Source organism: Anarhichas minor, unplaced genomic scaffold, assembly GCF_050575085.1.
Source record: "Anarhichas minor isolate MPS153535 unplaced genomic scaffold, ASM5057508v1 ptg000017l, whole genome shotgun sequence".
Classification (NCBI taxonomy): Eukaryota; Metazoa; Chordata; class Actinopteri; order Perciformes; family Anarhichadidae; genus Anarhichas; species Anarhichas minor.
Window position 1 is genome coordinate 7,679,065 of NW_027466463.1, and position 26,275 is coordinate 7,705,339.

Genomic DNA, 26,275 nt, shown 5'->3' on the forward strand with positions numbered 1-26,275 from the left:
GAGAGAAGTTCAACATTTGAAACTACTTCCTTTGGCCACCCAGGAAAATATCCCAAATATTCCTAAAACAAATTTAAAAAGCAAGAATTTGTACCCAAACAACACTAGAATGCTGGTTTCTGTAAGGATCCTTAGCTGCATCCCGCCTGAGTGAGTCTGACTGTTTCCATTGAGCTCCAGGGGTTTTACAACATGGTAATGAGCAGCGTCGGCCTCCTCTGTCCACTCTGCTTCTATGGCCGTTGCTGAGAGACAAATCAGAAGTCAGCCAGGCGCTCACAGAGAGTGGAGAAGAGGCCTTTAAAGCAGCCCCAACATAACTCATGGTCGGTTTGCCTGTGGGGGGACTAGTCAGTGGAGGGAGATGAGAGCATGGAAGAAGGGGTGAGAGGAGAACTTTCGACTGGTACGGATGATGAGAGTCTTGTGGGAAAGCAGATCTGAAGAAGCTGCATGTTTTAACGTAATGACTGCAGTGCATTGATTCCTGCAATGCTCCTGTGGTGATCAGGCCGAGGCTCTTTTTCTTTTCTTCAGGAGGTTGTGATGTGCTCTACAAGATGACAGGTACACTTGTGCCACAGAGGCAGGCACTGTGGACTCTTTGTGTGGGTTTGATCGCCGCAGCTGCAGGTGAGAAGCTTCTTTTTTGTTGAAGACAAAAAAAATACAAATGTGATGTTTGGTTTTGGGTAAAAATATAAAAGTATTCAATATTCCCAAAAACAACAGCTAAAAACACATTCATTTAGCCGTTTCAGTCGCACAAAATTCAGCATTCCAGTGAAAGTCTGCTTCCACGTTGATGCATCACTAATGTATAAGTCATTGCATAATAATTACTTTCACTTTTGATACGTTAAGTTCATTTTTCTGATAAAACTTCTGCACTTTGATGCCGCAGGCTCCATTAAATGAACTAAAACTTTACTTCTTAAGTATTGTGTTACATGGGGTGTCAGAAACATTTGTGTTTCAACAGAAAAGCATGGTGTCTGTCATAGTATCGTATTTACTGGTATGTTAAGCTCAAACTTCCTAATTAGGGCAACACACGTCACAATAGTTAACGGGCAAAAATCACATCTCAAAATGAAGTATTACAAGTGAAACGTGACGAGTCTGTGTGATGAAGGAAATTATGCAAAATGTGAAACACCTGTCTCGCAACATCTGTGTCTCTAATGAGCTCTTGCTCTTCCCATCATGCGGTTTATGATCTCAACGGTTTAATATGACTTATATTACAAATTGACATCCTGAACACGGAAGGTTGTGGAAATGAACAAGTGGAGATCTTGACATTTTATGAATCCATATTTTAAGCTGATTCATTAACAATTGACTCCTCCAGGGGACGTTCCTTGTCCGAAAGGTGGTCGGATCCACCTGGCCGGCCTGCGATGCTATTGGCTCTCTGAGAGGACATCTTCATGGCCTGAGGCGCAGGATTCATGCAGAGAGACTCTGGGAGGAGATCTGGCATCTGCTGGCAGTCTGGAGATGCAAAACTTCATCCATTCCTCATTTCCAGTGTGAGTGCCACACACAAGCGTCTCCTTCCGTGTGTCTATATTTGCTTATATCTACTGATATACCCTTGTGTTGGCTTAGGAAAACCACCGCGTGGATATGGCTGAAGACATCGGGGGGAGAAGGATCTGACCCAGGGTCGGAGCCAGTAAGTCCTGCATGGTGGGCCGGAGGTGGCGAGAGTCAGGGGGTGTGTGCTCAGATGGCCCTGGGGACACCGGGACGGTGGAGGGAGGCTCAGTGTGTTGGACGCCACCGCTTCCTCTGTGAAAAAGAAGTAACTGGTGAGACTTTCACTTCACTGGAGAACACCAGAGACACACATCTTTTATTTAATCCTCATGTATGGCTAATATTATTAGAAATGTCTCTTGAAAAGTACCACGAGGTGATTTTGGTTGATCCCTCTTCATGCAGAGTCTTTACCTTCTGTGGACAGTTACCTGACTGGATTGGCTCTCATGAGCGGCACCTATGCTCAGACCCAGATACTCCCCTCTCCCAACGTCCCAGACATCGGACAGCTCACAGTGGAGGTCAGTGAACACTGGTGAAACCCTGGTTCCAGACCTAAGGGGTCACATGATGAACCTAAAGGGTTGATTAACAGAAAAGGAAAGAAGGAAAACATCAGCAACACAGAATTATGTGAGGATGATAATTGCTTTTTTTCTGCTGGAAAATGTAACTTCTTCTTTTCTCCTTTGACACCCGCAGATGCAGCTGTTCCCAGGGATGTGGTTCAGTCACGCAGGTCAGTTGGTGTCAGTGGAGCTGGTGGTCCAGCCCAGCCCAGTGTCCTCTCTTGCCCGTGTCCAGATCCTCCGACCCTACTGCAACCCCAACCACCACCTGGTCCCTCCCGGTACAGTAGATGGGTCACTGTGGTGGCTTTTCTGGGAGCTCCTGATACCGCCGGTAATAATCTCCTTTTTTTTTTCTCCTCAGGTTGCAGCTCTCTCCTCAATCCATTCAGCTGCTGCTCCGCCGTACCGCTGTGTAACACCACGGGGGGCTGCAGCATGGGCCAGTACTGGTGCCACCTGCTGGAGGGCTGCGTGCCCACCGCCAGTCCCTGCAGCCCCTATGACTCCGCAGCAGGGGCCCGCGGCTTTGCTTTGCCGCCCAGATACCTTGCAATACCTCCCTTTTACCACCTGGTGGCAGACCTGCCTGTGAGAATAAACCCTAGCTCTGAACTCAACATTCTAAGCGTGAGTTGACCAAGATGGATGATGTTTGAATACAAAATATGTTTAAAAAAAAACCAATAGATTCCTTACTCGTTTTCCTGTTTTTTTTGTTTTTGTTCGGTAACAGCTGGTTCTTCCAGATAAAGCGATCACAGTGTACCCTGATGACATTGTGGCTATACAGCACACTCGCGACTCTGGTACACTCCTGCATTGCCTGAACAGTGACGCCTCTTTGGACTCCCCCTGGCGCCAGAGTTACGTGTCCCTTGGGAGGACAGAGTGGGGAGGCTGGTGGGAGGGGGGCCTCACTTCCCTGCCCCAAGGAGGCCGGTGGGTGGACGCGGTGGTGTGTGATCTGAGGATGCTGTACGTGGACAATCTTCACAGAGCTACCGAGCATGATGACAACTCCGGCTTCACAACCGCGGCCCCAGATATTCGGGCCCTGACAACCGGTCCTACTCCGAGTGAGAGGTCTCAATTTGGGCCTAACGTCATCCACCCTGTGCCGGATGAAAATAACCAGATTCATGTCCAAATCAATGTCCCAACACTCATTGTTATCAAGGTCCTGTCTGGAGGGAAGGCCAGCAGCTCATGGTCAGCTCCAGTTCTCCAGACTGGGGTCCCCTTCCTTCCATCTTGCCCCGAAGAGGTGGCTCAGTCTTGGGCTGGCTGTCAGAGACAGTCCCGTGATGCCTGGTTCTCCTCTGCGACCCTGGTGTTGCCCTCAGTCGGGCTTCAGACCCTGAACATCAGTGTGAAGGATGCAGTACGCTCTCAGAATGTGAGTGTGAGGGTTTGTGGCTACGAGGCCGTGACGGGGCTTAGTGTTGAGCCAAGCGGATGCTGGAGGTTGCTCGTAGACACTCCACAGGTGAGAATGCAAAAAATGAATTAACAACAAACATATTCTGCTTATTTGAGCAAATAGTTCAAGTCAGCATGTAGTCAGCATGTCAGCAGCGTGGCTCTAGAGATGGAATTCAAATTATGTAAAGACTTTCATGGTCCTCAGGGGACGAATCCTCACGATTTTTGAAATCCCTGGACTGTTCACCTATTGACAAGTCAAATGTATCACTTATCATGTGAAATACAGCCACGTCTTCTAGATGCATTATTGGCAAAATATTTGGTACAAACAGTCATGGTTCCTATGACCTGCAACTAATTTTAGTATAACGAACACATTCTTTGTAAGACCAACACTTTTGGGCTTGTGGCTGATTTCAGCACAATTGCAACTGTCAGCATGTTTGTAATGCAAAGCACTGAGCTGCTAGCGAGGCTGAAGACTCTTCATTCTCTCACTTTTCACAAAGGAATGTTGACGTGTCCAACTAAAAGTTTGCAAAAAGGCACTTTAGTTTTGATTATTTCCACTCTGACATTTGTATTTGATGTTTTTTTTTTACATTGTAGACATTTATAGCCAAAGTGGAGAGCGGTTCCTCAGTTACATTCACATGGGTGATTGACAACCTGGAGAAGTTTGCCCATGAAGGAGAATCTTACAGTGTGGTTTTCAAGAAACCTGCTGAGTATAAGCTCAGGGTAAGATAATGTATTTGTCTCTATGTTAACTTTGCTAAGTTTTTGATATTTTTTTTGTTTCAGTAGAAAATGAAATTGATGTTTTTTTTGATTAATTACATTTGATTACATCCTGAGCCTTTATCCAAAAAACAAGAACCTGTTCTCTTTCTGCTAGGTGACAGCTTCCAACCATGTGGGCTCCCAGAGCCAACAAATCCTCCTGACTGCTGATGAATTGACCCCATTGGCTGAGCCAGAGTTCCTGTTAGTCAGGGAGGTCGTAGCTGTGGATGCTGCACACCTCTACACCCTCAGGGTCACAGTGGACATCTCTCTGCCAGTCACCTTCAGGTAAGGCGTCGCAGAGGGAATCCTAGGGAAGGCATCCTTTACACACTCGACCCTTGACTACAACTAGAAATGTACTTCCATGTGGTGTATGTCATGTAGGTGGGATTTTGGGGATGGCAGTAGCGAGGTGATCCACACCCACTGTGCTCCATGTCAGACCATGGAAGTGCTTATAGCGAGAGGAGAGAAGCAAGTATATGTCCAGGACTCTGTGAACTACACCTATCCCATCCCAGGTAAACACACACAAACTATTGTTACTATTATAACAAACTAATCTTCTTTTGTTGTATATCCATCTCCAAATGTGTTGTGTGTGTACAGCAACGTTTTCTTCATCTGTCTTTGTTTTCATGCAGACGACTACACACTTCACGTCCAAGTCTCCAACCAATATGACAACACTGATGCCTCATTGAAGATAAGCGTCCGCCCGCAATTACATCGCCTCCTCATTTCCTCTTCCCTTCCCGCGCCCCTCGTCAAACAGACTCTCCTTCTGGAAGCATCCGCAGAGCCCTCCACCTACGCCGTTGTCTACACATGGGACTTTGCCGACGGCTCCGAAGCCGTCCGAGGCACCCACCGTAGGGTCAGCCACACTTTTGCATCTGCAGGAGTTTATAACGTCACAGTGTGTGCCAACAACACTCTTGCAGCCCTGACCTCCTGGCTCATGGTGGAAGTTATGGAGGAAATCTCTGGATTAACGGTCAGCTGCAACGCACCCAGTGAACTAAGCTCTGCAGTAGATTTCCGAGCGACAGTAGCCACTGGTACGGGTCTCATGTGGAGTTTTGACTTTGGTGATGGGTCCCTGCAGGGAAACGGTACAGATGGTTCCATCTCCCACGTCTATAAATTGCCAGGGAACTATACAGTAGATGTAACTGTCTCCAATTATCTCAGCCAAGCTCATCAGTCTATCGGCGTAGAAGTCTATAGATTGGCTGTTGGTGGAGTTCTCCCTACAGACTGCGTCATGAGTGGAAGAGACATACAGCTTACCGCTCATGTGAATGGGAACGCATCCATTCTGACTTTCCATTGGCTGTTTGGAGATGGATCACCGCTGACCGTAGTGAGGGGACAGTCGACGGCCATGCACACATTTCAAAGCCAAGGGATTTCTGATATCAGCCTGACTGTGTTTAGTTCTGTTACATCTGCATCATTTAATACAAGTATCTGTGTTGAAGCGCCAATAGCCAACATGACAGTGCTGTCATCACAGGAAGTAGTGGCCGTAGGAGAAGAGGCATGCCTCAGGGTGTTAGTTTCCCCTGTACAGATGAGTGGTTACCAATTTAAATGGTTTAGCAGCCCATCTAGTCTCATGGCCGTGACAGAAAACGCTCAAACGTGTTTTATCTTTAAAGAGGAAGGTGTTGAAGAGGTATCAGTAACGGCAAGTAACAAAGTCAGCAACCAAACAGCCAGAGCTTGTATCACCATTCAAAACCCCGTAAGTAAGCTGTCTGTGGCGCATGATAGTGAAAGTGGCACGCTGACAGTGAATACCTTGGTGTCATTTTGGGTTGCTAGTTGCACTGGCAGCAATGTGTCAGTGCTGTGGGACTTTGGAGATGGATCTCCGGTGGAACGGAGGCAAAACGTGTCACACGTCTTCACTTCGGCGGGTCAGTTCACAGTCACTGCCGCAGCATTTAATGCTGTTAGCCGTGATTCTGTGACCCTCAAAGTCAATGTTTTACTTCCTATTTCAGACATTTCCCTTCACACCAACCAGCCTTATGCTGTAGTGGGGGAAGAAACTATTATCTCAGCAATTAGCAGTGCTATCAGTAGCACCAACTACTACTGGACCGTTGACGGTATGATCTCAACCAAACAGGGGACTTATCAGTTTAGATTTGCTTTCCTGAAACCAGGGGTTTATCAAGTGAGGGTTATAGCACAGAACTTGGTGAGTAGAAAGGAAGCAGCTATTTTGATTGAGGTCTTTGAAAGAATTGAGGGTCTTCAGATCGAATGCCAGAGCCTGACAACCATGAAATACGTACCGACCCAAGAGGAACTGCTGTTTACTGCTTCAATCGCCAAGGGCTCCAATGTCACTTATCGCTGGCTAGCTACACAGAGCGGAACAAACCGACAAATCTCTGGTGATGGAGAGCTTTTCCATACGTTAGCTGAAACTCCTGGTGGGATTTCAGTTCAGCTAAGAGCTTGTAACAAGTTGGGTGAGGCCACCAGCATTGTTTCTTTAGTAGCAGTACAGCTTGTAACAGGTGCACACATTACAACACAATCAAACATTGTGGCATTAGGGAAATTGGTGAACATCTCTGTGTCTGTGGCTACCGGGTCAGACCTACAGTACCTTTGGTACCTGAAATCTGATCTTTCACCCCTGCAGACCCAAGCGCCCTTTCTTCTCCACACTTTTGCAAGTGTTGGTCTTTGTCTTGTTAAAGTCTCAGTTCAGAATGTCCTCAGTCACAGCAATGTCACCAAAGAGTTTAATGTGCAAGAGGAGGTTCAAGAGGTGGGCTTTGAGATTGAAGGAAAGACGGATCCCTTTTATATCACCACGAGTGCTGCCGTTCAACTCCATGGGCGTGTTCGGAAGGGTAGTGATCTGCACTGGAACTGGAAAGTTGGAGGTGCTGTGCTTTTTAATGCTTCTAATCGGACCTTTAGCTACACGTTTCCATACGCAGGCCTCTCTCAAGTATCTTTGAATGTCTCCAATGGGATAAATTGGCAGACGGTTTCACACAGTGTCGCAGTCGAGGATGCAATCAAAGGACTAATGCTGAAAATTTCCGGGTCTTCTTTCTGCACCGAGGAAGAAGTCACTTTTATTCCAACAATCTCTAAAGGAAGTAATGTGAGCTTTGCTATAACATTTAGCAGCAAAGACTGGATTCATAGTCAGGGTGTTTTTGAAGGGCGGTTCACCACATCAAGCCTTCCAGCAGGGACACATCTAGTTACAGTGAAAGGTTGGAACCACATCAGTAGTGCGGAGGTGTCTTCCAGCATTCTGGTCTCTCAGCATATTCAAGGTTTGCGACTTGTGAACTGTTGTTCTGATCCTCTAGAGGCTCTGAAAGGAGAACAGTTCAAGGCAGAAGTTCAAAGTGGTTTTCCAGTCAACTACACCTGGATATTTCACTTGGTGGGATCTGAGCCCACCCGGCTCACGGGACAAGAAGTGATCTTTACTCCACCAGAGAGTGGTTCACTGTCTTTCAGCGTGCTCGCCGCCAATGGGATCTGCTCCAAGACGGTAAATGATACCGCCACAGTGCAGTGGCCTGTTAAGAAGGTCAAGCTTGTCTGTCATTCAGAAAGAATATTTGTTGGACATGCTGTCGTGTTTTCTGCAAAAGTGATAGGAGGGAGCAACCCCAGATACCTCTGGTACTTTGGAGACTCCGCTGAAGCATTTGTGACAGACTTGAGCACAGTCAATCATACTTATTATATTCCTGGGAAATACAGTGTTACGGTCAAAGTTCTCAACGGGGTCAGCAATGTGTCCACACAACTACACATGGAGGTGGAGGAGCCCCGGTGTCCCAGCCCTCAAGCTTCTCTTGTCCAGAGCCGGTCTACTATCTTCAGGTCTAGACGGAGCTTCTTCGAAGCAAGCGTGGACATCAACTGCTCTGCTTACAAAGCCACATACTTATGGGAGATATTCAAAGAGTCAGATTGCAATAGTTTAGAATTCTCTGGGAACAAAGTTGCTCTCAGAAGTCAGGTCGATGCAAATTCCCCTCTTCTCTTACTCCCGAAGCATACTCTCGGTATGGGACGGTATTGCCTCGTATTCACCGTTTCTCTCCAGGGAACTCCTCTACTTGTCAGACGACAAACCAGCGTTACAGTGGTCCGCTCAGCGCTGGCAGCTGTCATCAAGGGAGGAACTCACAGACTGTGGCCCAGCCTCAGCGACCTCATCCTAGATGGATCTGAGTCCCAAGACCCTGATGTAGAGCCGGGAGTGGAGGATACACTGCAGTACCACTGGACCTGCATGCCGGTGGTAAAGGCCTCTTGACGTTAAAGTAACCTTAAAGTAATGAAGTGGTATCAATTGCTATTGTCTGCCACTGTCATCTTCCTGATTGAAATCTACTGTTTGTAGGTGATGCTAACACCGGGGTGTTTGTATTTTCAGAATTTGACTGATTCTCATTTTGTAAAGCGGCTCATTGGGAGTAACAGCAGTAGAATGACTGTACCGAGCACACAGCTGCACCCAGGCACCAACTATGTTTTCACCCTCACTGTACACAAGGCAGGGAGGAGGCCTGCCTCTGTCAACCAGACTGTGCGTATTACCCATAATCCCACTCTTTCACAAAAGCATACTTTGTCACTTTAACAATGACTTTCAATGTTTTTTTTCTTTTTCTTGTACCTGCCGTTCAGTTGAGAGAAAAGAGAGAAGTTATTTTAAATATCTCTTGCAAATTAATAGTTTTTAAGATTTGGGCAAATATGGAGGAGCTTTTCGGCGAACAAGTCGCTTATCACACATACTTCTGTTTTTTTTTTTTATCTTTTAAGGTGACTGTGTGTGAAGCTCCTATGCTTCCTGTGATTGTGGAGTGTGTGTCCTGCTCTGTCCTGTCCTCCCATCACCACGTTAATTACAACAGCCCCATCATCCTCTCTGGACAATGTGGACAGTGTGATGACCAGGCTCAGGTAATGATTCTGATAAATACTTTGAGGTTACACGTAAAGTCATGTTTTCAAAGTAAAGGTCCCATATTGCAGAAAGAGACATTTCCACTTCTTTTTTTGATTAGAAAGGAGTTTTCAGACACTGTGCCTTTAAACGAGCCGTCAGAACTTCTATAATGTTCTGATGTCAAAACTATGCAGTAGTGGACACACACCGTGAATATGACAAATAAAAAAGCAATGGTGTTGCAACACATTGTGCTGCAGTCTCTGTTGTTGTTCATTATCTTTTTAATTTGAGTGTTTATCGGCTGAAATAATTAATTTGTGATTGGACAGTTTAATCTATATTCAATCTCAGCAATGCTTAATTAGGTAAATATGTGAACAGTACAACGGTTTTTAAGAGAAATTACAAATATTCACAGACAATAAGACATCCGGTATTATTATGATTCATTTGTGTGTCTTCTCTCAGTACAAATGGAGTGCTGACGACCAGACTGGCGCGACCCTTGACCTTAACAAGGCGTCCACCTCTACAGGGAGACGCTCTCCTAACTTGGTGGTGCGTTCAGGTGTCCTGCAGGCAGGGCAGAGTTATACCTTCACTCTCAATGTATCCCAGCCTGGCAGAGAGCTGTGGGGCAGCGCCAGCCTGACGATCCTACCTAACAATCCGCCGCACGGAGGCCTGTGTGATCTCAGTCCAGAGTCAGATATACGTCTGCTGGAGACAGTGGTCACCTACAGCTGCTCGGGTAACACTGTGGTCTAGAAGCGTTAACTAAATCCAACATGTATCAATGAGTCGGACTGTGTTCCACTAAAATCGGCTCTTATTTGCAGGGTGGCGAGATGAAGAAAGCAGGGCCTCTCAGCTGATCTATACCTTCCAGGCAGCACCATGCCAGTCCACTGGCACGGTGTGCCCCCTGCTCACTCTGTACAGGTGAACAGAGGCCTCAACCTACAGCTGTTATTCAACTAGGAAGTGTGATCCTTACCTGGATATTAGAAACAGCATTAAGAAGCAAGGTTTGGATTTACTTCCTGTCAAACTGAAGCTGTTTATCTTTTGTGTCTTCATTTCTCTCCCCAGGGGTACCCGTTCAACGTTTGGCAGCCTGGTTCCGATGGGAAGTGCTGGGCGAGAAAGAAACGCATCAGTAATCACCGTGACACTGCTGGTAGAGGACCACCTGGGGGCAAAGGTCATTGCTCTGAACAGGTAAGCTACCAGGGTTCGATGCAGCTGAAGCAAAATAGCACAAGCACAATTCTGTAATGTGCATCTCTTGCCACCGTACTATATTTTTTATTGAGGTTATTACACATTGTGCCGAATGTCTTTGTCATGTTTTCCATATTGCTCCTCTCTCCAGAAAGTTGACAGTTGAAACTCCCCCAAGGGACGAAGTTGCCACTCAGTGGCTGAGGAACAAGAGCCAGACAGAGCTGTGGGCTTTGGTCCAACATGGCAACCCTCAGGAGATCATCCCTTACTCCATTGCCCTCACCAGCCGGCTCAATCAGGTCGTGTGTCAGCATTATATCTCATTTACCAGTCCATGAAATTACACTTGAGACTGATTATGATTAGCTATAACTAAACAATACTGAAGATCAAGATCTCTGAAGGTTTGCATTTGTTCGGAATCTGGACTAATGAGTTTCACCCACTCACTTGTCCACAGATGGAGTCTGGACGGACTGCCACGGAGCTCATGGACAGAAGGGAGATCCGTGAAAATGTGACCCAAGCCCTGGCCTCCCTCCCCGTGTCCTCCCTGCTGAGCGTCGATCAGATCAGCTCAGCGTTGTCACAGTCTACTGTAAGTAATCGCCTACTTTGTTTCCTCACCGTTCTCAGCCCCAAATTTTAAACAATTGATCAGTAATGTCGGAAATGCTTCAGAGACACCTCAAAAAGATCTCAAACGTTTTGATTTTGAATCCATAGAGAACAGTGTCATATCGGTGCCCACTGTAAGTCATGCAAACACAGACACACAGCGAGAGCAAAAAGACGTGAAATAAAGTTCACGCCAGATCTTAACCCTTATGCATCACGATGGACATTGTCTTTTTTATCATTTTTTTTGTTGTTGTTGTTATTAATGCATATGATCTAAATAATAACAGAAGTGTGAGTTTTTAAAATTTTATTTCAGGTTCCACCTCCTTTAATAAGTCTATAATATACTGTGTAGCCAAAATACAGATACTGTAAATGTCCCCATTGAAGCCCATTCAAATTCTACAACCATTACAGAACAAATCCCCCCCCCCCCCCCCCCCCCCCCCCCTGTATTTAGTATACAGAAAATAATTAAAATTGTTGTGGCATATAAAGGGACTGATCTTGGTTAAAATATTCAACTCACTGAAAGTGGAAAATAATGTTTTTGACTTGCACATTTTTGTCCTCCCTGTTTTTAAAGAGATGCGGGCGATTTGTCATCATACTTTTAAAAATGTGCCTTTATTTTCAAATCTTATACCTTTCCAGCAATAATTCCGTTTAAAAAAAAAAATCTTTTCATTCGCTGTTTCCCCGAGGCTGTTCCCAGTGAATTGGTGTGTGAAAAGTGCCAGCAGAAGGTTCTGGAAGCTGTGGGGAAGATGATCCATGTCATGGAGGAACAGATGAGTCCTGGTGTTTTGTCAGCTCTGGAAACAGGAAGAAACATCCTCAACATCATAGGTGCTTGTCCACCACCGTCTCCTGCATGACGCAGTCATCTGCTGATGGTGAACTTTGCTGAATGTTTAGCGTTCTCCTTGTCTCCAGGTAGCACCCTGGCGGCTGCGTCTGAGTCTGCCGGTGCTTCCCGTGCTCACCCAGCCTACTCCAGCACTCTGCGGTCGGCTCCCACCATCACCCTGTCAGCGCTGGCTCACGCTGGGGCCCTGATGCGCTCTCTGATGCACTCACGTGTTCACGGCGAGGCGCCGCTTTCGCTCTCCACTCCTTATATCAACACAGTGGGTTTCCACGGAGACCCCTCCGACCTCCTCTGCATGCACCAGTCCGACCGAAACCAGATTGTCCCCCCTCAGTCATCAGCGGCCGACAGATCGAAGACTTGTCGGCCATGTCAGTTCCACATCCCCGCCTCCCTCACCGCTCACCTGAAGAGTCAGAAGTCTGAGGTGGTGCAGGTACTGTTTGATGTGGAGGCGGAGTTGGGATCCAACTCATTCCTGACCGCGGCCGACCCTCCGATTTCCACCGCTCTGGTCGCCATGGAGCTCACCACGCCTCAGGGCCAACCCATACCCATCCAGGATCTGGACCCCGAACAGGCCATACGGGTCACCCTGCCCAACAAATACCCTGTGGGACAGGACGATGGGGGTGGGGATGGGAGGGTAGGTGAAGCTGGGAACGGGACGTGTCTTACTGTGGCCCTCCCAAAGGAAGGGAGGTTGAACCTCACAGTCAAAGCTGTGGATGGACTGGATGAAAACGCAGGTTTATATATCTCCTTCAACTTCAGCCTGGACCCAGGTACAGTAGACTATTTTTTTCTTTCTCTGGACCCATCCTGTTTTTTCCCAAACTTTTGAACTTTGTTATAATGCTAATGACCAATTGGCCTTCATGGCTTTCTTACTTTTTCTTTGATTCTCTGTGTGTTCATCACTACGAGTGACCACTTTCACATCCTCACTTGACACGTTGTTGTTATAAAACTAGCAATTAGAGCTGCTTTTAGTTTTAGTTTACAGAAAATAATGAGCCGATCACAGTGGAAATTTAACAGCAAAAGTCAGACATTGTCACATTTTCACAGTCAGGCACATAGTGGCTGTTAATGTCTGTTCATTAAGACTATAAACAGACTAGCTTCCTGTCGTTTTAATAAACATAATAAGGTAATGACTGCCAGACTTCACATTAAAAATATGAATACATTTTTGGCTGTGACAGCTTTGGGAAGGTTTGTTGAACACATGACATTTAGACGTTTCACGATGTCTGAAGACATCCGTTAAATAACGAGAGTGAACTATCTTTAAAGCTGCAGTTGGTGACTTTAATTAAAATAACTTTTCGTCATAACTCTCCTTTTACAGCGACTCGGTACACTAGAATGTGTTCTCTGAAAACATGTGTTCAGCGCTCTCTAGTTTGACAGTTGATTGGCGTTCATGAGCATTGATTGGCAGCATGCTTTATAGACTCCTCTGCTCTGATTGGTTGTTTTCCTTTGGGAGCGGTGGAATCTTTCAAATGCCATTAAGAGCTCTAAAAGGAGGCAGAGGAACCTGATTTATTTTTCACAGATTATCTGTCTCATATACTACATGTACAAGTGACACTTGGACCAAATATGACAAAAAGTTACTTCAATTAAAGTTCCCGACTGTAGCTTTAAGGTCGATCATGCAGCGCCTACATAATAATTAATTAACCTTACTCTATATACTGTTTTTTTTTTAGTTCAATTATAAATTATAAAGGCTGTGTTTAAACTGCATTATGCATATCTAGGAGCTACTCCAGTGAGTCTGGGACATGTCAAGATAGAAGTGAGCTCTACAGTGCCGGGGACTAATGCATCCCAGGATTCTCTAGTGAGAGTGTGGGCCCTCACTCTCTCTGCTGCAACCACCTCCGCAGAGGAAACCATATTCCTGTCCCCGCTGTAAGTCACAGCTCTTTCCTGTAAGTGCTCTGTCCTATGAAGACGTGCTTTACATGACTGAGTTATCCTCCCACTACAGTTTGGACAGGACGGACAAGACCCTCTCTGTCAACCTGACCTCGTCTCTGGTCGACGGCGGCCCCGTCCACGTGTCGGTGTGCGTGTTCAGCTCGCTGTGCCGGTACTACAGTGTGGAGGAGAGGCGCTGGAGCAGTGAGGGTCTACAGCCACTGGAGGGCAGCACGCTCCGCGCGGCACACTGCCTCACCCAGCACCTCACCATGTTTGGGGCCAGCTTGTTTGTTCATCCTGGGGCTGTTGTTCTGCTGCCGCCGGTATGTGAGGACACAAAGCATCTGTTGTTTAGTGCATATATTTGGGAAAAATAAATATATCTAATCCATTCCCCAAATGCAAAGTCAGGAATAGAAAGAGAGCAGTCATCAACAGGCTCTTCCCTCTTATCTGTGCAGCCAGGCGGTCCCATGCGTAACATGGTGGTGGGGATTGTGTGTGCCGTCCTGGTTCTGATTCACTTGCTGGTGGGGCTCATCGCCCATAAACTGGACCACTTGGACAGCTTGAGACTCAGCCAGGTCCCTCTGTGTGGCCGACCGGGGCTGTACCACTACAGGGTGCTGGTCAAGACCGGCTGGAGGCGAGGAGCAGGTCAGCCAAGGACAAAGTCACTTCATTTTCCATGTTTGAATTTATGAAACCTCTAACTACATATGATGGAAATAATTAATGCACCCAACAGGCACCACAGCGCATGTTGGCATCAGTCTGTACGGTGTGAACAAGAGCGGCTCTCGCCATCTGCAGAGGGATGGGGCGTTTCAGCGTGGCAGCCTGGACCAGTTTCACCTGGAGACAGACGACAACCTGGGAGAAGTTTGGAAAATTCGTATCTGGCATGATAACACAGGTACATGGAAACCGCTAAAACATCCTTCTTTTAAAGCTGTTGCTGTTGCTTTGATTATGACCCTATGTTGAGACAATGTCCTCTGGGATTAAGACATTACATTGTAAACAATTACAACTATTTTACCCTCTACATAGACATTTAAGTATGCGACCAAATTATTTGTTGAAATTCAGATTTTTTAAAAATATATCTCTGCAGCCAGATTCCAGTAAAATAAAAATTGCGTAAGTATGTGTGTGTATTTACATGCATACATTTTGCGTGGCCACGTGCAGGTGTGCGACTTGAGTAATCACATTTTTTTCAGCGTGTCATGGAGCAAGAGATCAAATAAAACAAACTTCTCACTTGATACTGTAAGCATGGATGGATTACTGAACTGGCCCAAAGTTTCAGGGGGCCCCCTCTGGCCTTCACTTACAAAAATGTCCCTCAAAGAGACATGCACTGACCAGGAAACGTCTCAAAATGACGACTACTAACAGACACAAAAAGACCATAAAGAAACACAAAGTGACACAAAATGCTTGTGGGGTCTTGTATCCATGTCTGTGCCCAGGGGGCCCATTGTTTCATAATCCGCCCATGACTGTAAGTAGCCGAGGTGACTACATGTGAATGTAATAGAATATCATCCATGTAAATGTAGGTCTGGACCCGTCCTGGTACGTTCAGCAGGTGGTGGTTTGGGACCCTCAGACAGACCACATGTTCTTCTTCCTGCTGGAGGACTGGCTCTCCGTGGAGAATCAGAAGAACGGCTCTGTGGAGAAAGAAGTTCTGGCGTCATGTAAGCGTATACACTTACTTTCCACTGAGTAATATCACGTACATCTATTTTTTTTATTCCTACCTAAGTCTAGTGGGTGCGGTGTCTTTTTTTTCGGACAGGTCCCGAGGAGCTCTCTCAGTTTCGACGGGTCTTCACCTCCCAGCTGACGTTTGGGATGGTCGAGCAGCACCTGTGGCTGTCGCTGTGGGAGCGCCCGGCCCACAGCCGTTTCACCAGGGGTCAGAGGGTCACATGCAGTGCTCTCGTGCTGCACCTCTACCTGGCACTGGGGGCTCTGTGGTACGGGGCTGTGGGCACAGAGGGGCACAGGTAGGATGGTTTATAAGCCTGGACCATAAACCCCAAATCATTTCAAGGCAGGGCATTCATGGAATAACACATGTCAGATAATGTAGTAATTGTTAGTTGCAAAAAAGTACATTTGTATGCCTGTTAATGGATATTTTTTCCAGATGATTCAATAACATTTCAATGAAGATATGGTCCTCTAATTACTGTAATAACTTCAGTAAAACGGAATAATCAATTATTTAGGTCACATAATATTGCATTGTCAATAATATGTTTGATAGTATTTTTGGCTCATTCAAAGGGACATTGTGTCATCACATGAATTTAAATTAGATTATTTTAGGGACATAATCCAGTCTGATTTGTGTCCCTTTGCCACAAGTGGACCGGTGTCCGCCCAGCTGCTGGTTAACGTGGAGGCGGTTGCCGTGGGGATGACTGTTGCTGTACTGGTGTTTCCTCTCCAGTGTTTCCTCTGTTTCCTGTTTAGAAAAGCTCACAGTCAGGTAACTTACAACAGCTACTTTGTTTTCATCATACAATTTGCTGCTGAAGGAAGCCTCGTACTCATACACCCGGTTCTCACTCTCAACTCATGAAATGCGGCAGCGTGGTCAGTGGCCCTATGAACCAAACCATGATGCTCCAAGTTTATGCAAAACCGAAGCTCCTCTATCCTCAGTTATTAAGACGGGGGTCGTGAGGTGACGCAATGTAAAGCAAGACAAAGTCAACTTGGGGAGAATGTCAGGGTGGATGGATAGATAGTTTGTGTCCTGTGTGAAACAAAACGTATGTACTTAACACACAGATGTAACATACGTAACCTATTTGACTTACATCACATACGTATCATATTAACTTACATACTTAACTTACGCCACGTGTATAACATACCTAACTTACTTACTTAACTTGTGTCATATGTACTTAACTTACATACTTAACTAAAGTCACATACGCAACATACTAAACTTACATATATTTACGTCACATTCGTGATACACTTAACTTAGGTCAGGTACGTAACATACTTAATTTACATTAGTACGTTAAGTAAACTTAGCTCAGGTAGATAACGTAGTTGACTAAGTCGTGTTCTTAACTCATATCACGTACTTAACTTGCGTCATGTAAGTAAGAGTACTAAACTTGTATCACGTACTTAACTTATATCACATAATTAACTTATATCACATAATTAACTTATACCACATAATTAACTTACGTCGGGGGGGGGGGGTTGTCTTCTGTGTGCTGCTGATTAGAGGTCATTTCAGGGATGTGTTGGACGTGCGTCCGAGCTTTGTTTGTCTTATCTCAGTGTGGAAACAATACAAGTGAGTGTTTTCCATCTATCTGAATGTACACTCAGAAATGTTCAGGCAGCAGTTTATGCATGTGTGTGTGTGTGTGTGTGTGTGTGTGTGTGTGTGTGTGTGTGTGTGTGTGTGTGTGTGTGTGTGTGTGTGTGTGTGTGTGTGTGTGTGTGTGTAACCCAGGTAACCGTGGACATATCAGTTCCTCCTTCTCCTGTTTGTCACTCTGTGGAGATGGACGTTTACCTCGGCCAATCTTCCTTCCTGTCTCTGTCACACTCCTCCGGCCCAGCGCGGGACAGTCCTTCATCTGTGAGCGCACACGTACATGGACACACACAAACACACACACACACACACACACACACACACACACACACACACACACATAATTGCGGTTCCCGCCCTGTCTCATGAAGTGTTCTCCTTGTTCCTGTAGTTACTGGAGAGCAAGGCGTTTGACTCCAGTATTCTGGACTTTTGGGCTGCATCTGGCTTGGCGCCCCAGACAGATGGAGCATGTCAAGAGGAGGGCATAGGAACATGGCCGTCCTGCGACAGCCTCCTCAATCTACCAGCGGGCCCGTGCCTCACAAGGACGACCCCTGCACCCAACCTCTGCAAGGCTTCGCCTGCTCTGGGCCGTGCACGCCAGCTGAGGAGAAAAAAGGCCCTGATGCAGCTCCGGCTGGCCTCGCCCTCCTCCCCTGGCACACCTGCTGCTTTTTCGTGCACATTTTCAAAAGACATTTACAGTTCTCACCAATCCTCTGCTTCACTGGACAAAAAGATCTACGCCATGAAAACCGACTTAGTGCAAGCTCACAGCAACAATCTGACAACCTTTCTGACTCTGTCTGGTGAGAACCTGTTGCAACATACAGAAATTCTTAATCTGTTAGCTGAATGTGGAAAGTCTTGTGTGTCCCCAGCCATCGGTTTCTATGCTGTCATGTCAAAGTGAGTATTGTATGGTTTCATACAAGCAAAATCATCACCTCAAGCAGAAGTAGTGCAGGCAGGTTTTGGGAAAGTATAAGCTTTACTGCAAAAAACAAAACTCCACATTGCGACTAATAACAGTCTAAGAGTAGGGTGGATCCATAGAAATATTTGCATAGATACAGTGTGTAAACTAGTCTGATTCAATGGTTTTTTCTATGCTTGACGCCAGAGGAGGATCTACTGATGTCTATAGCAGCAGCAACAGAGGACAGAGCCGATGTAACAAACAGCAACTCAGACAGCGGCTGGGATTCCCCTAGAACCACCTCCTCGCTCTCAACCGCGTAAGGATCGCGTCTGTGCATCAGGCGATTGCCATTTCATTGCAGTTCTGCGTTGCTCAGAATCTCCCATATTGCTGCGATTTTCCTCCCTTTCAGCCGGAGCACCTCCTGCAGCAGCTGGTCAGAGCAGAGCGAGGAGAAGTACGGTGCAGAGATCTACAAGCCAGATCTGCAGTCCTGTCCCGCCCTGTATGGTGCAGGACTCTACAGGTGTCCCTCTGGGGTGTCTGTGGACTCCGTGGCCAGTACCTTCCTGCCCAGCCCGTCTCCTGACTCCACGCGCTCCTCCTTCACCACGCGCATAGGTACTAGACCCACAGCCCTGTTGGGTGAACTCTCCTCAAATCTGTCCCCAGGGGTACACAGTTACGGTTGGGAATCACTGTGCTAGACCAGATGATCTGGTGTGAACAGTGTTTTGAGATATCTGCTGCTCAATTCCCCCCCCCCCCCCATCATCCCAGGAGTTGCTCGCGGTCAGCCCGGCTGGCTGCTCCCTGCCTGGGCCCTGCGTGTGATTTACCCCCTGGTGGCGGTGCTGCTGGGAGCGTGCCTGGCCGTGGCCGGACTCTACGGGAGCTTCTTGTCCAGAACAGTCGTCCTCATGTGGCTTGTGTCCGCTCTCTCTGCCTTTCTGGCCTCCGCTCTGCTGCTGGAACCTCTCAAGGTGAGTTCATCCAATCAACTCTTTGGATCTTTTGGTGGATTGACTCCTGTGATTTATCTTCCTCGCTCAGGTGTGCGTGCAGGCGTTAATCCACACGGCACTGTGGAGGCCTGTGGATCCGGAGGTGGAGGAGCAGCTGGCTCAGGAGAGCACTGTGGTGAGGGCGTTCGGGGAGCCAGGGGGGAAGGTCAGACCGCCGTGTGGCTACGGGCTGCTGCAGGCCAAAGAGGAGGCCCGCAAAGTCCGAGCTCTGCAATCACTCATGAGGGTGAGAATGAAACCTAACTTTGAAATTGGCTGGCGATTTTTGTCTCCAGAAGCATCTTTTTGTTCATTTACTTCTGCATCTTTTCTGTAGCACTGCGTGTGCCAGCTGTTCTTCCTGTTGCTGGTGCTGATGGTGAACTACCAGGACGGCATGGAGCAGAGGCAGGGCAGGCTGCTGCACTCTGCTGTCAGACGCCGTCTTCACACGGCGCCCTCGGGGGTCCCGAACCTCACCTCACTCAGAGAGTAAGGGCAACGCTCAGCCTGCTGCTGTCAAAACACTGCGCCGCACCGAATGCAGCCACACACTGTATCTGGGGGAGAAAACCTTGACCGTAGCACGCTGCTTGTTCGGCTAGACATTGTTATGATGCCGTTTTTTAAATGAGATGGTCTTCATGAGGTGTGCACACGACTTTCCCTGTCAAACATCAGGGAGAGAGGCGGTTGTGTTCATCCATTTTCTAAGTCTGATCTATATTGTTTTCTCTTGTGTGTTTATGACTAACAGGTTAAAAAAAAGGTTTTGCCAGGATAATCTTTCTAAGTTCCTTAAAGACACATTTCCATCTGTGAAACAGGTGGAAAAAGGTTTTGGTAGGTAGAAAAAAAAGTTTTTTTTGTTAGTATTTCTGCCACAAGAAGCTGAAGTGCACACTACCCCATGTTCTAAATAGGACTTCATCTAAATGACTTGCTAACACACAATAAATGTACGTTGTGTTTAGAGTGCATTGAGAAATTAAAACACGCCTAGATGAAAACAAGAACGCTTTAAACAGATGAAAGTAAAGTATCTTAGAATAGTGATCCTGGCAAAACTCTATTTTCCCAACCTGTTTCACTTAGGATTCTTTTTTAAGGAACCTTTTTCTTCACATGTTCTTAAGTCCTAAACACAGTAGAGATAACTACTTAGATTTAGAAAATCGATCACCAGATTTTTTAGTTTATTACTTGCCTCTCAGGGCGTCCTTAGATCACACTAATCATGCAGTCAACTTATTTTAAATTCAGTGTCCTCAGCAAAATATATCAAGGTATCACATGGAAAAAGAAGAAAGAAAACGTTGTCCTGTGCATGTCTGGGTACGGCCTTAATTCTTAATTCAACCCATTTTGACGAATGAACTGCATGACTTTTTAAAGTTTAATTTCCAAAAATTAAAAATACACACAGTCTCATTTTTGAGATGAAAGAGAATTGTTTGTCGAGAAGAAAAAAAAAAAACTTTAAAATTGGGACTGTCCTGGTTATTGCGCGCCGTGCACCATCAGCACAAACACAAAGCTTTGCTCGATTCTCTCTTCATGCAGCTGGTCAGACGCAGAGCGGTGGATCAACCACACCTTGGTGACGCACCTGCACCAAAACCCGACGCTGCGCCTCGTCGGATCGCCACGGCTGCAGTACGCGCATCCCCTTAATCCCATGGAAAGTGTCCTTCTGGGAAACAGCAGTGGAGCAACACGCCAGCTCCTGGCTGACTTGCACATGGCAGACTGGGGCAAGAAACAGTAAGTGGATTAGTGACGGCAAGGTGACTTGCATCTCTGAGACATGCTGAGCGCGTGATTATTAATACCTTCGCTCTTCAGATGTTGAATCCTCTGAGAGCCAGACAGGATTCAATTACTCTTTTGAAAATAATGAGGCGTGCCTCCCCATTAAAACTTGCCAAAAAGCAAAACAATACCATTTTTTTTTCTTCTGCAAACAAATGGGGGCAATAACACAATGCATAATCTACATGATTATTTGCTCATGTAGATTGCCAAACTATTTTGCATATTTTGCATGAGATACTGAATCATCTGATGAGACTGTTTTTGCGTCCTCTCAACCCTCAGTTGTAATGATGAAATCTATATTTTCAGAGACACATGGGTCATATATTGAGTTCTATACGTTACCATATTCAGTGGATTCTTCCCTCCAAGGTTTGAATCCCTTTCTCTGGACTTCACACACTACCACAGAGAGTCTGGTTTATTTGTGTGCGTGTCCATGCGGCTAGAGTGGGCTCAGACACGGGGAGTCACCCCCTTTCTCTCCATCCATCCACTCCTCATCCCTTCATCCCTCTCTGGACTGGACCTGCAGGTGCCACTTACGGTAACAAACACTGCAATCCCTTCAAATACATAATGAATAAACATAATGCGTGATACATATTCTAAAAGCAGAAGATTCAGCAATAATTCCGCTGTTAAAATGCACTTGCTTTATACCGCAGGTTCTCCTCCTCGTCTCTGCTCTCCTCATCTTGTTCGGAGAGCTGTGGTCCGTGGCCACTGAGCGTGCCCAGTATGTGCCTCAGTGCAGACACTGGTTCCAGCTTCTCTTGGCCTTGTTCTCCCTGGCAACGGCTATCCTGCAGTTCTGCTCTGTGTCCCAGGCCACCTGCTGTGTTTCCGAGGTAAGAAACGAAAGCAGGAAACTTTTAAGATCCGTCGCGATTACCTCCAACATTAGTGTCAGCTGAGCAGGCGCTTGTTGTATGTTAACCCCAGTTAGAGGTAACCTACATCTGACAAGCCAGTCTCGGTGCTTCGCTTGTCAAATTATCATGATGTATTCTGTATTTGTCCTACCCTGTGCCTTGCAGTTTTTTGTTTTTTTGGTGCAAAGGGCTGTCCATTTAAAATGACCAAAACAAACAAATAAAAAAAAATAGATATGAAAATATTATTTTAAGACAGAGGGAAGCCTGAGCAAATAATAAGAGTAATAATAAGAGTAACAAAGATAAATTGAAGCGAAACAATTTAGCAGATTTGGGGCCAAATGCTACATGTACGTACAACCCGAACCCTTCATTCACTCAGATAGCAATAGTTAAAGAAAATGACTACTTTGGTTTAAAAAAACAAAATGGCCTATTCTACGTGTTGCTTTGATGACATTACAATGACGTGTGTGTGTCATTTAGCTTCGATCCCAACCAGACAGCTTCATCAACTTCCACAGTGCTGCCCTCCTGGCACAGCGCTGTTCCCAGTGTGCCGCCGTCCTGCTCACTCTGCTTGTTCTAAAGGTAATCGAGCGCTCTCCTTCATCATTACACATCTCTATACTGGTCCACTGGTTTCCCCACTTTATTAAATCTCTACTCATTTCCACTGCTGTGTGCTCCAGCTGCTGGGAACCTTGAGGTTCGTGCGGAGGTGGGTGATGTTCGGCAGAGTGCTGCAGAGAGCCTGGAGGGAGCTGTGGGCCCTGGCTGCCCTGCTGCTGTTGCTGCTGCTGCTGTGCATTCACCTCGGAAACACGGTACGACAAGGAAAGCGTTCAGCTCAATCCAGTGTTCCTCAAGATGAAAATGTATTTGATATGTCTTTGTTTCAGCTCTTCTCCCGTTCAGTGGAGGGTTTCCTGTCAGTACGTCAGACCGGGGTCTCGGTGCTGTCCATCCTGCGTGGCCGAATGGCTCTCCAAAGACTTTGCAGGGTCCACCCAGTCCTGGGCCCCATCTATGGGCTGCTACTAGTGGGGGGAAGTGTTTGGCTCTTAGCCAGACTCTGTGGAGCTGTTCTCATCCGTACATACAGGTACACAATGTATGCGCATAATATTACCAGCAGATGGTTGTGTGCATATGCAGCTCAAAATCCCTGCACTGCATTGTCAATAGTTAGATGGAACCCAAACTCCAAGTGTCCATCCGTTCCTAACATGACAAGTTCCTAATTGTACATTTGACATTTGATGAGCATGATCACATATTAAAAAACATTCAAAAAATCATGTGCAACAAGATGTTAATACTGGCTCTGGTTGGTTGTACTCAAGCACAGCAGTGCAGGCTAACATGCTCACAATGAGAAAAGCTAATATGCTGATGTTTCCTCTCACTTAAAGGACCAGTGCGTAGGATTTAGTGGCATCTAGTGGTGAGGTTGCAGATTGCAACCAAATGAATACCCTTCCGCTAACTCTTCCCTTTCAAAGCATGTCAGAGAGCTACGGTGGCCACATAAACGTCAACATGTGTGTAGCCCAATGTAAAGGAGTGGAAGTACACACATTTTATTGCAAATGTACTCGAGTACGAGGAAAAATTGTTGTGCAAGACAACTATTCTTAGAAGTACAATTAATTGAAAAGATTACTCAAATACATGTAATGCGTCACTACCAACTACAGAGCACTAGTGCAGCTGCGGCTGATGGGGATATCATTAGTTTTGCAGATATTTTGGTCACAGACCAATTGGACAACCTGATGATGGCGCTTTGTGAAATATTAAGGGATCACCAAAGGGATTACAATTCATCCAGTGGGGGACATTAAAGATTAAACCAAATTTCATGGAAATCCATACTCTAGTTGTCGAGACTTTTCAATCAAAACCTCAAACTCAGGGCGGCGCCAGAGGAAAATCCGATGTATTTTCATTTTAAGAATGAATGAGTGCCAACAATGAGCTAACATTTGGTCGGGTAAATGCCGCATTAAGTAGGTTTCATTGCTAACTATTGCTGTGTCCTTCAGGGCAGAGCAGGCTGAGCTGTACTGTCCAACTATTGAACCTCAGGACTATGAGATGGTGGAGTTCTTCATTAAGAGACTCAAGCTGTGGATGGGACTCACCAAAGCCAAAGAGGTAGGCATTGCATTAGTTGTGGCGCAAACCTTCCAAAGCCGGGTCATGTTGCTGATTCCACGCACGTCTTTTTCCTTTTAAAGTTCAGGCACAGGGTGAAGTTCGAAGGTATGGACGTCCCTCCTTCCAGGTCCTCGCAGGAATCCCGTCTCTCCACCCTGTCCTCTTCCCGCTCCCGTTCCCTGTCCTCCTCCTTTTCATCCCCCCGTCCCCTGTCCTCATCTCTCTCCACGAGGTCTGAGGACTCGTCAGTGTCCGAGGCTGGGTTCGACGTCCGTCCCTACCTGGACCGCCTGCTGCCCTGCGTCAGTGCGCTGCTGTCTCGTTTTGACCAGGTCAATCAGATAACGGAGGATGTTCACAACCTGGAAATGAAACTAGAAGAGGCTCAGACAAGGAGGAGGAAGAAGAGGTGGATCAGTAACAAGGACAAAGGTGGAGAAATGTTCAGAGAACCGCAAAGGCCAAAGGAACTGGAAGGAGAAGGAAGGGAAACAGGAGAAGTGAGACACAGGAAGACAGGTGTTTTTTACCCCAAGCCGCGAGTCTCCCTTCCATCCTCGTTCTCTTTCGCCCCCTCCACACCCCACCCCTCTGCCGCATCGGTCTGCAGGTATCCCCACACACGTAGCACCTACTCTGAGTCTGAATCAGTGCCGTTCCAGCCTCGCACCTCCAGCAACAACCATGCTTCTGAAGCAGCCAAGCTTGCATCTGGGATCTGTGGTTTGTACCCCTCAGATTCTCCTGGATACGGCGGGTTCCCCCGCAGGAGAGCGTGGCATTCTGGGACCTCTCATTCAGCCGATGCAGCTCAGCGGATCTTCCATGCTCACGGTGGAGTTGCTCCACGGGGCAACGCAGGAGACTATTTAGCATTCACTAGCACCAGACCCAGGAGCGTGGAAGGGGTAAGACGGCATATCAGTGATGGAGTCCCCGTGAAGAGGAAGGCTTGGACTGAGCAAGACTGACATTGGGTTTACTCTGGGAGTGGACTGATCGGACTAAATATCTGTGGTGGTTTGCAGCTACAAAGCGCTGGACTGTATTTGCTGCTTCTTTGGCACTGCATAGATGGGTTCATATTGTTTGCTAGCAGGTGCCATTCAGAAAAAAGGTTAAAGGGCCTCTGATTTGTCACATGAGTATGAATTTACCCGTCATGGGAAGAACCTCTCGGCCCATTGAAAATAGTTGAATAATGTTCTCCATGGTTCTGAAGGAGTTTTTTCAGGTCTAGCTAAATAACCCAGAGGATGTCATCGGGGGAATCTCTGCTTGGGTTTGAAGACCACACATTTTTAAAACACCTGTTTAGGGTGTGGAGGTTAAAAGGAGATTCTAGCACGCTATACTTACACAAAGGACATATACTGAATCAATCCATCAAACTCATTTTGCCTTCTGGCCTTTCTTAGAGTATGAGTTCTTTCAAAATAAGTGTCTTGAGTGCGGGAATTTTTTTGTCACAAAATAATGAACTCCTATCCGAGGGTCGGCATAAGACATAATAGATGTGTAAGTCGTTTTTCAAACCCCAGCAATTATTTAGACCAAAAAGCCTGTAATGAATATAGTGTTTGTAAAAATTGAACAGTGTTCCTTACACTATTGCATACCTGTAAATGCAGTTATATGCTGTTGTACTTTTGTATCAGACTCTGGAGATATTTTACTCTCCAGACGAATAAAGACAAGTGACCGTTTGGTCTGAAAGTGGTTTCATATCTTCAAGCACTTTATTTTTTAATAGGAAAACAGTGTTCCACTCCAACAGTGCTGTGTGCACGTGTGTTCGGTTTAAACGATAACACAGCTCTGTGAATATCAGCAGTAATTCGTATTATTACCTATCTAAAGGAAAAGACCTTGATATATGAGTCAACACACGATAACGCAGCAGCAAACACTGTTAGTGCTGGGGAGAATCACAAGTAGACCGACTGTGGTGTTTGTCACTTTCAAATGAAATGACATGGAACATGTGAGCTGCTTGACTTTGCCATACATGGACAATGCACTCCAGATGTGCGCTGTTGGTTTGGTTGTATTGCTCTGTGTCATAACAAAATAAACACGAAGCAAACTAAGCAGAAAATATGGCCAATACACAAAAGAGAAAACAGATATTTACAACAAAGAATACAGATTTAATAGTATTCCTTTAAT

The 26,275-nt window shown here is 46.3% G+C and overlaps 1 protein-coding gene across 1 annotated transcript; it reads left to right on the forward strand.

Annotated features, from left to right (window-relative positions):
• The first annotated feature begins 560 nt into the window (after nt 1-560).
• Nucleotides 561-25,077, forward strand: pkd1b (polycystic kidney disease 1b). The gene is made up of 41 exons (XM_076092757.1): nt 561-633; nt 1,355-1,535; nt 1,615-1,817; nt 1,951-2,069; nt 2,251-2,398; nt 2,482-2,747; nt 2,854-3,606; nt 4,155-4,286; nt 4,474-4,619; nt 4,719-4,855; nt 4,979-8,637; nt 9,165-9,305; nt 9,763-10,045; nt 10,134-10,236; nt 10,387-10,515; nt 10,670-10,820; nt 10,982-11,119; nt 11,847-11,991; nt 12,079-12,798; nt 13,786-13,939; nt 14,109-14,274; nt 14,413-14,608; nt 14,700-14,867; nt 15,520-15,660; nt 15,762-15,972; nt 16,337-16,460; nt 17,457-17,585; nt 17,713-18,133; nt 18,448-18,562; nt 18,659-18,867; nt 19,027-19,229; nt 19,300-19,497; nt 19,588-19,742; nt 20,814-21,014; nt 21,438-21,612; nt 21,734-21,916; nt 21,987-21,999; nt 22,618-22,770; nt 22,862-23,048; nt 23,992-24,103; nt 24,187-25,077. The coding sequence occupies exons 1-41, from the start codon at nt 561-563 to the stop codon at nt 25,075-25,077; spliced, it is 12,132 nt and encodes a 4,043-aa protein (XP_075948872.1).
• The last annotated feature ends 1,198 nt before the right edge of the window (nt 25,078-26,275 follow it).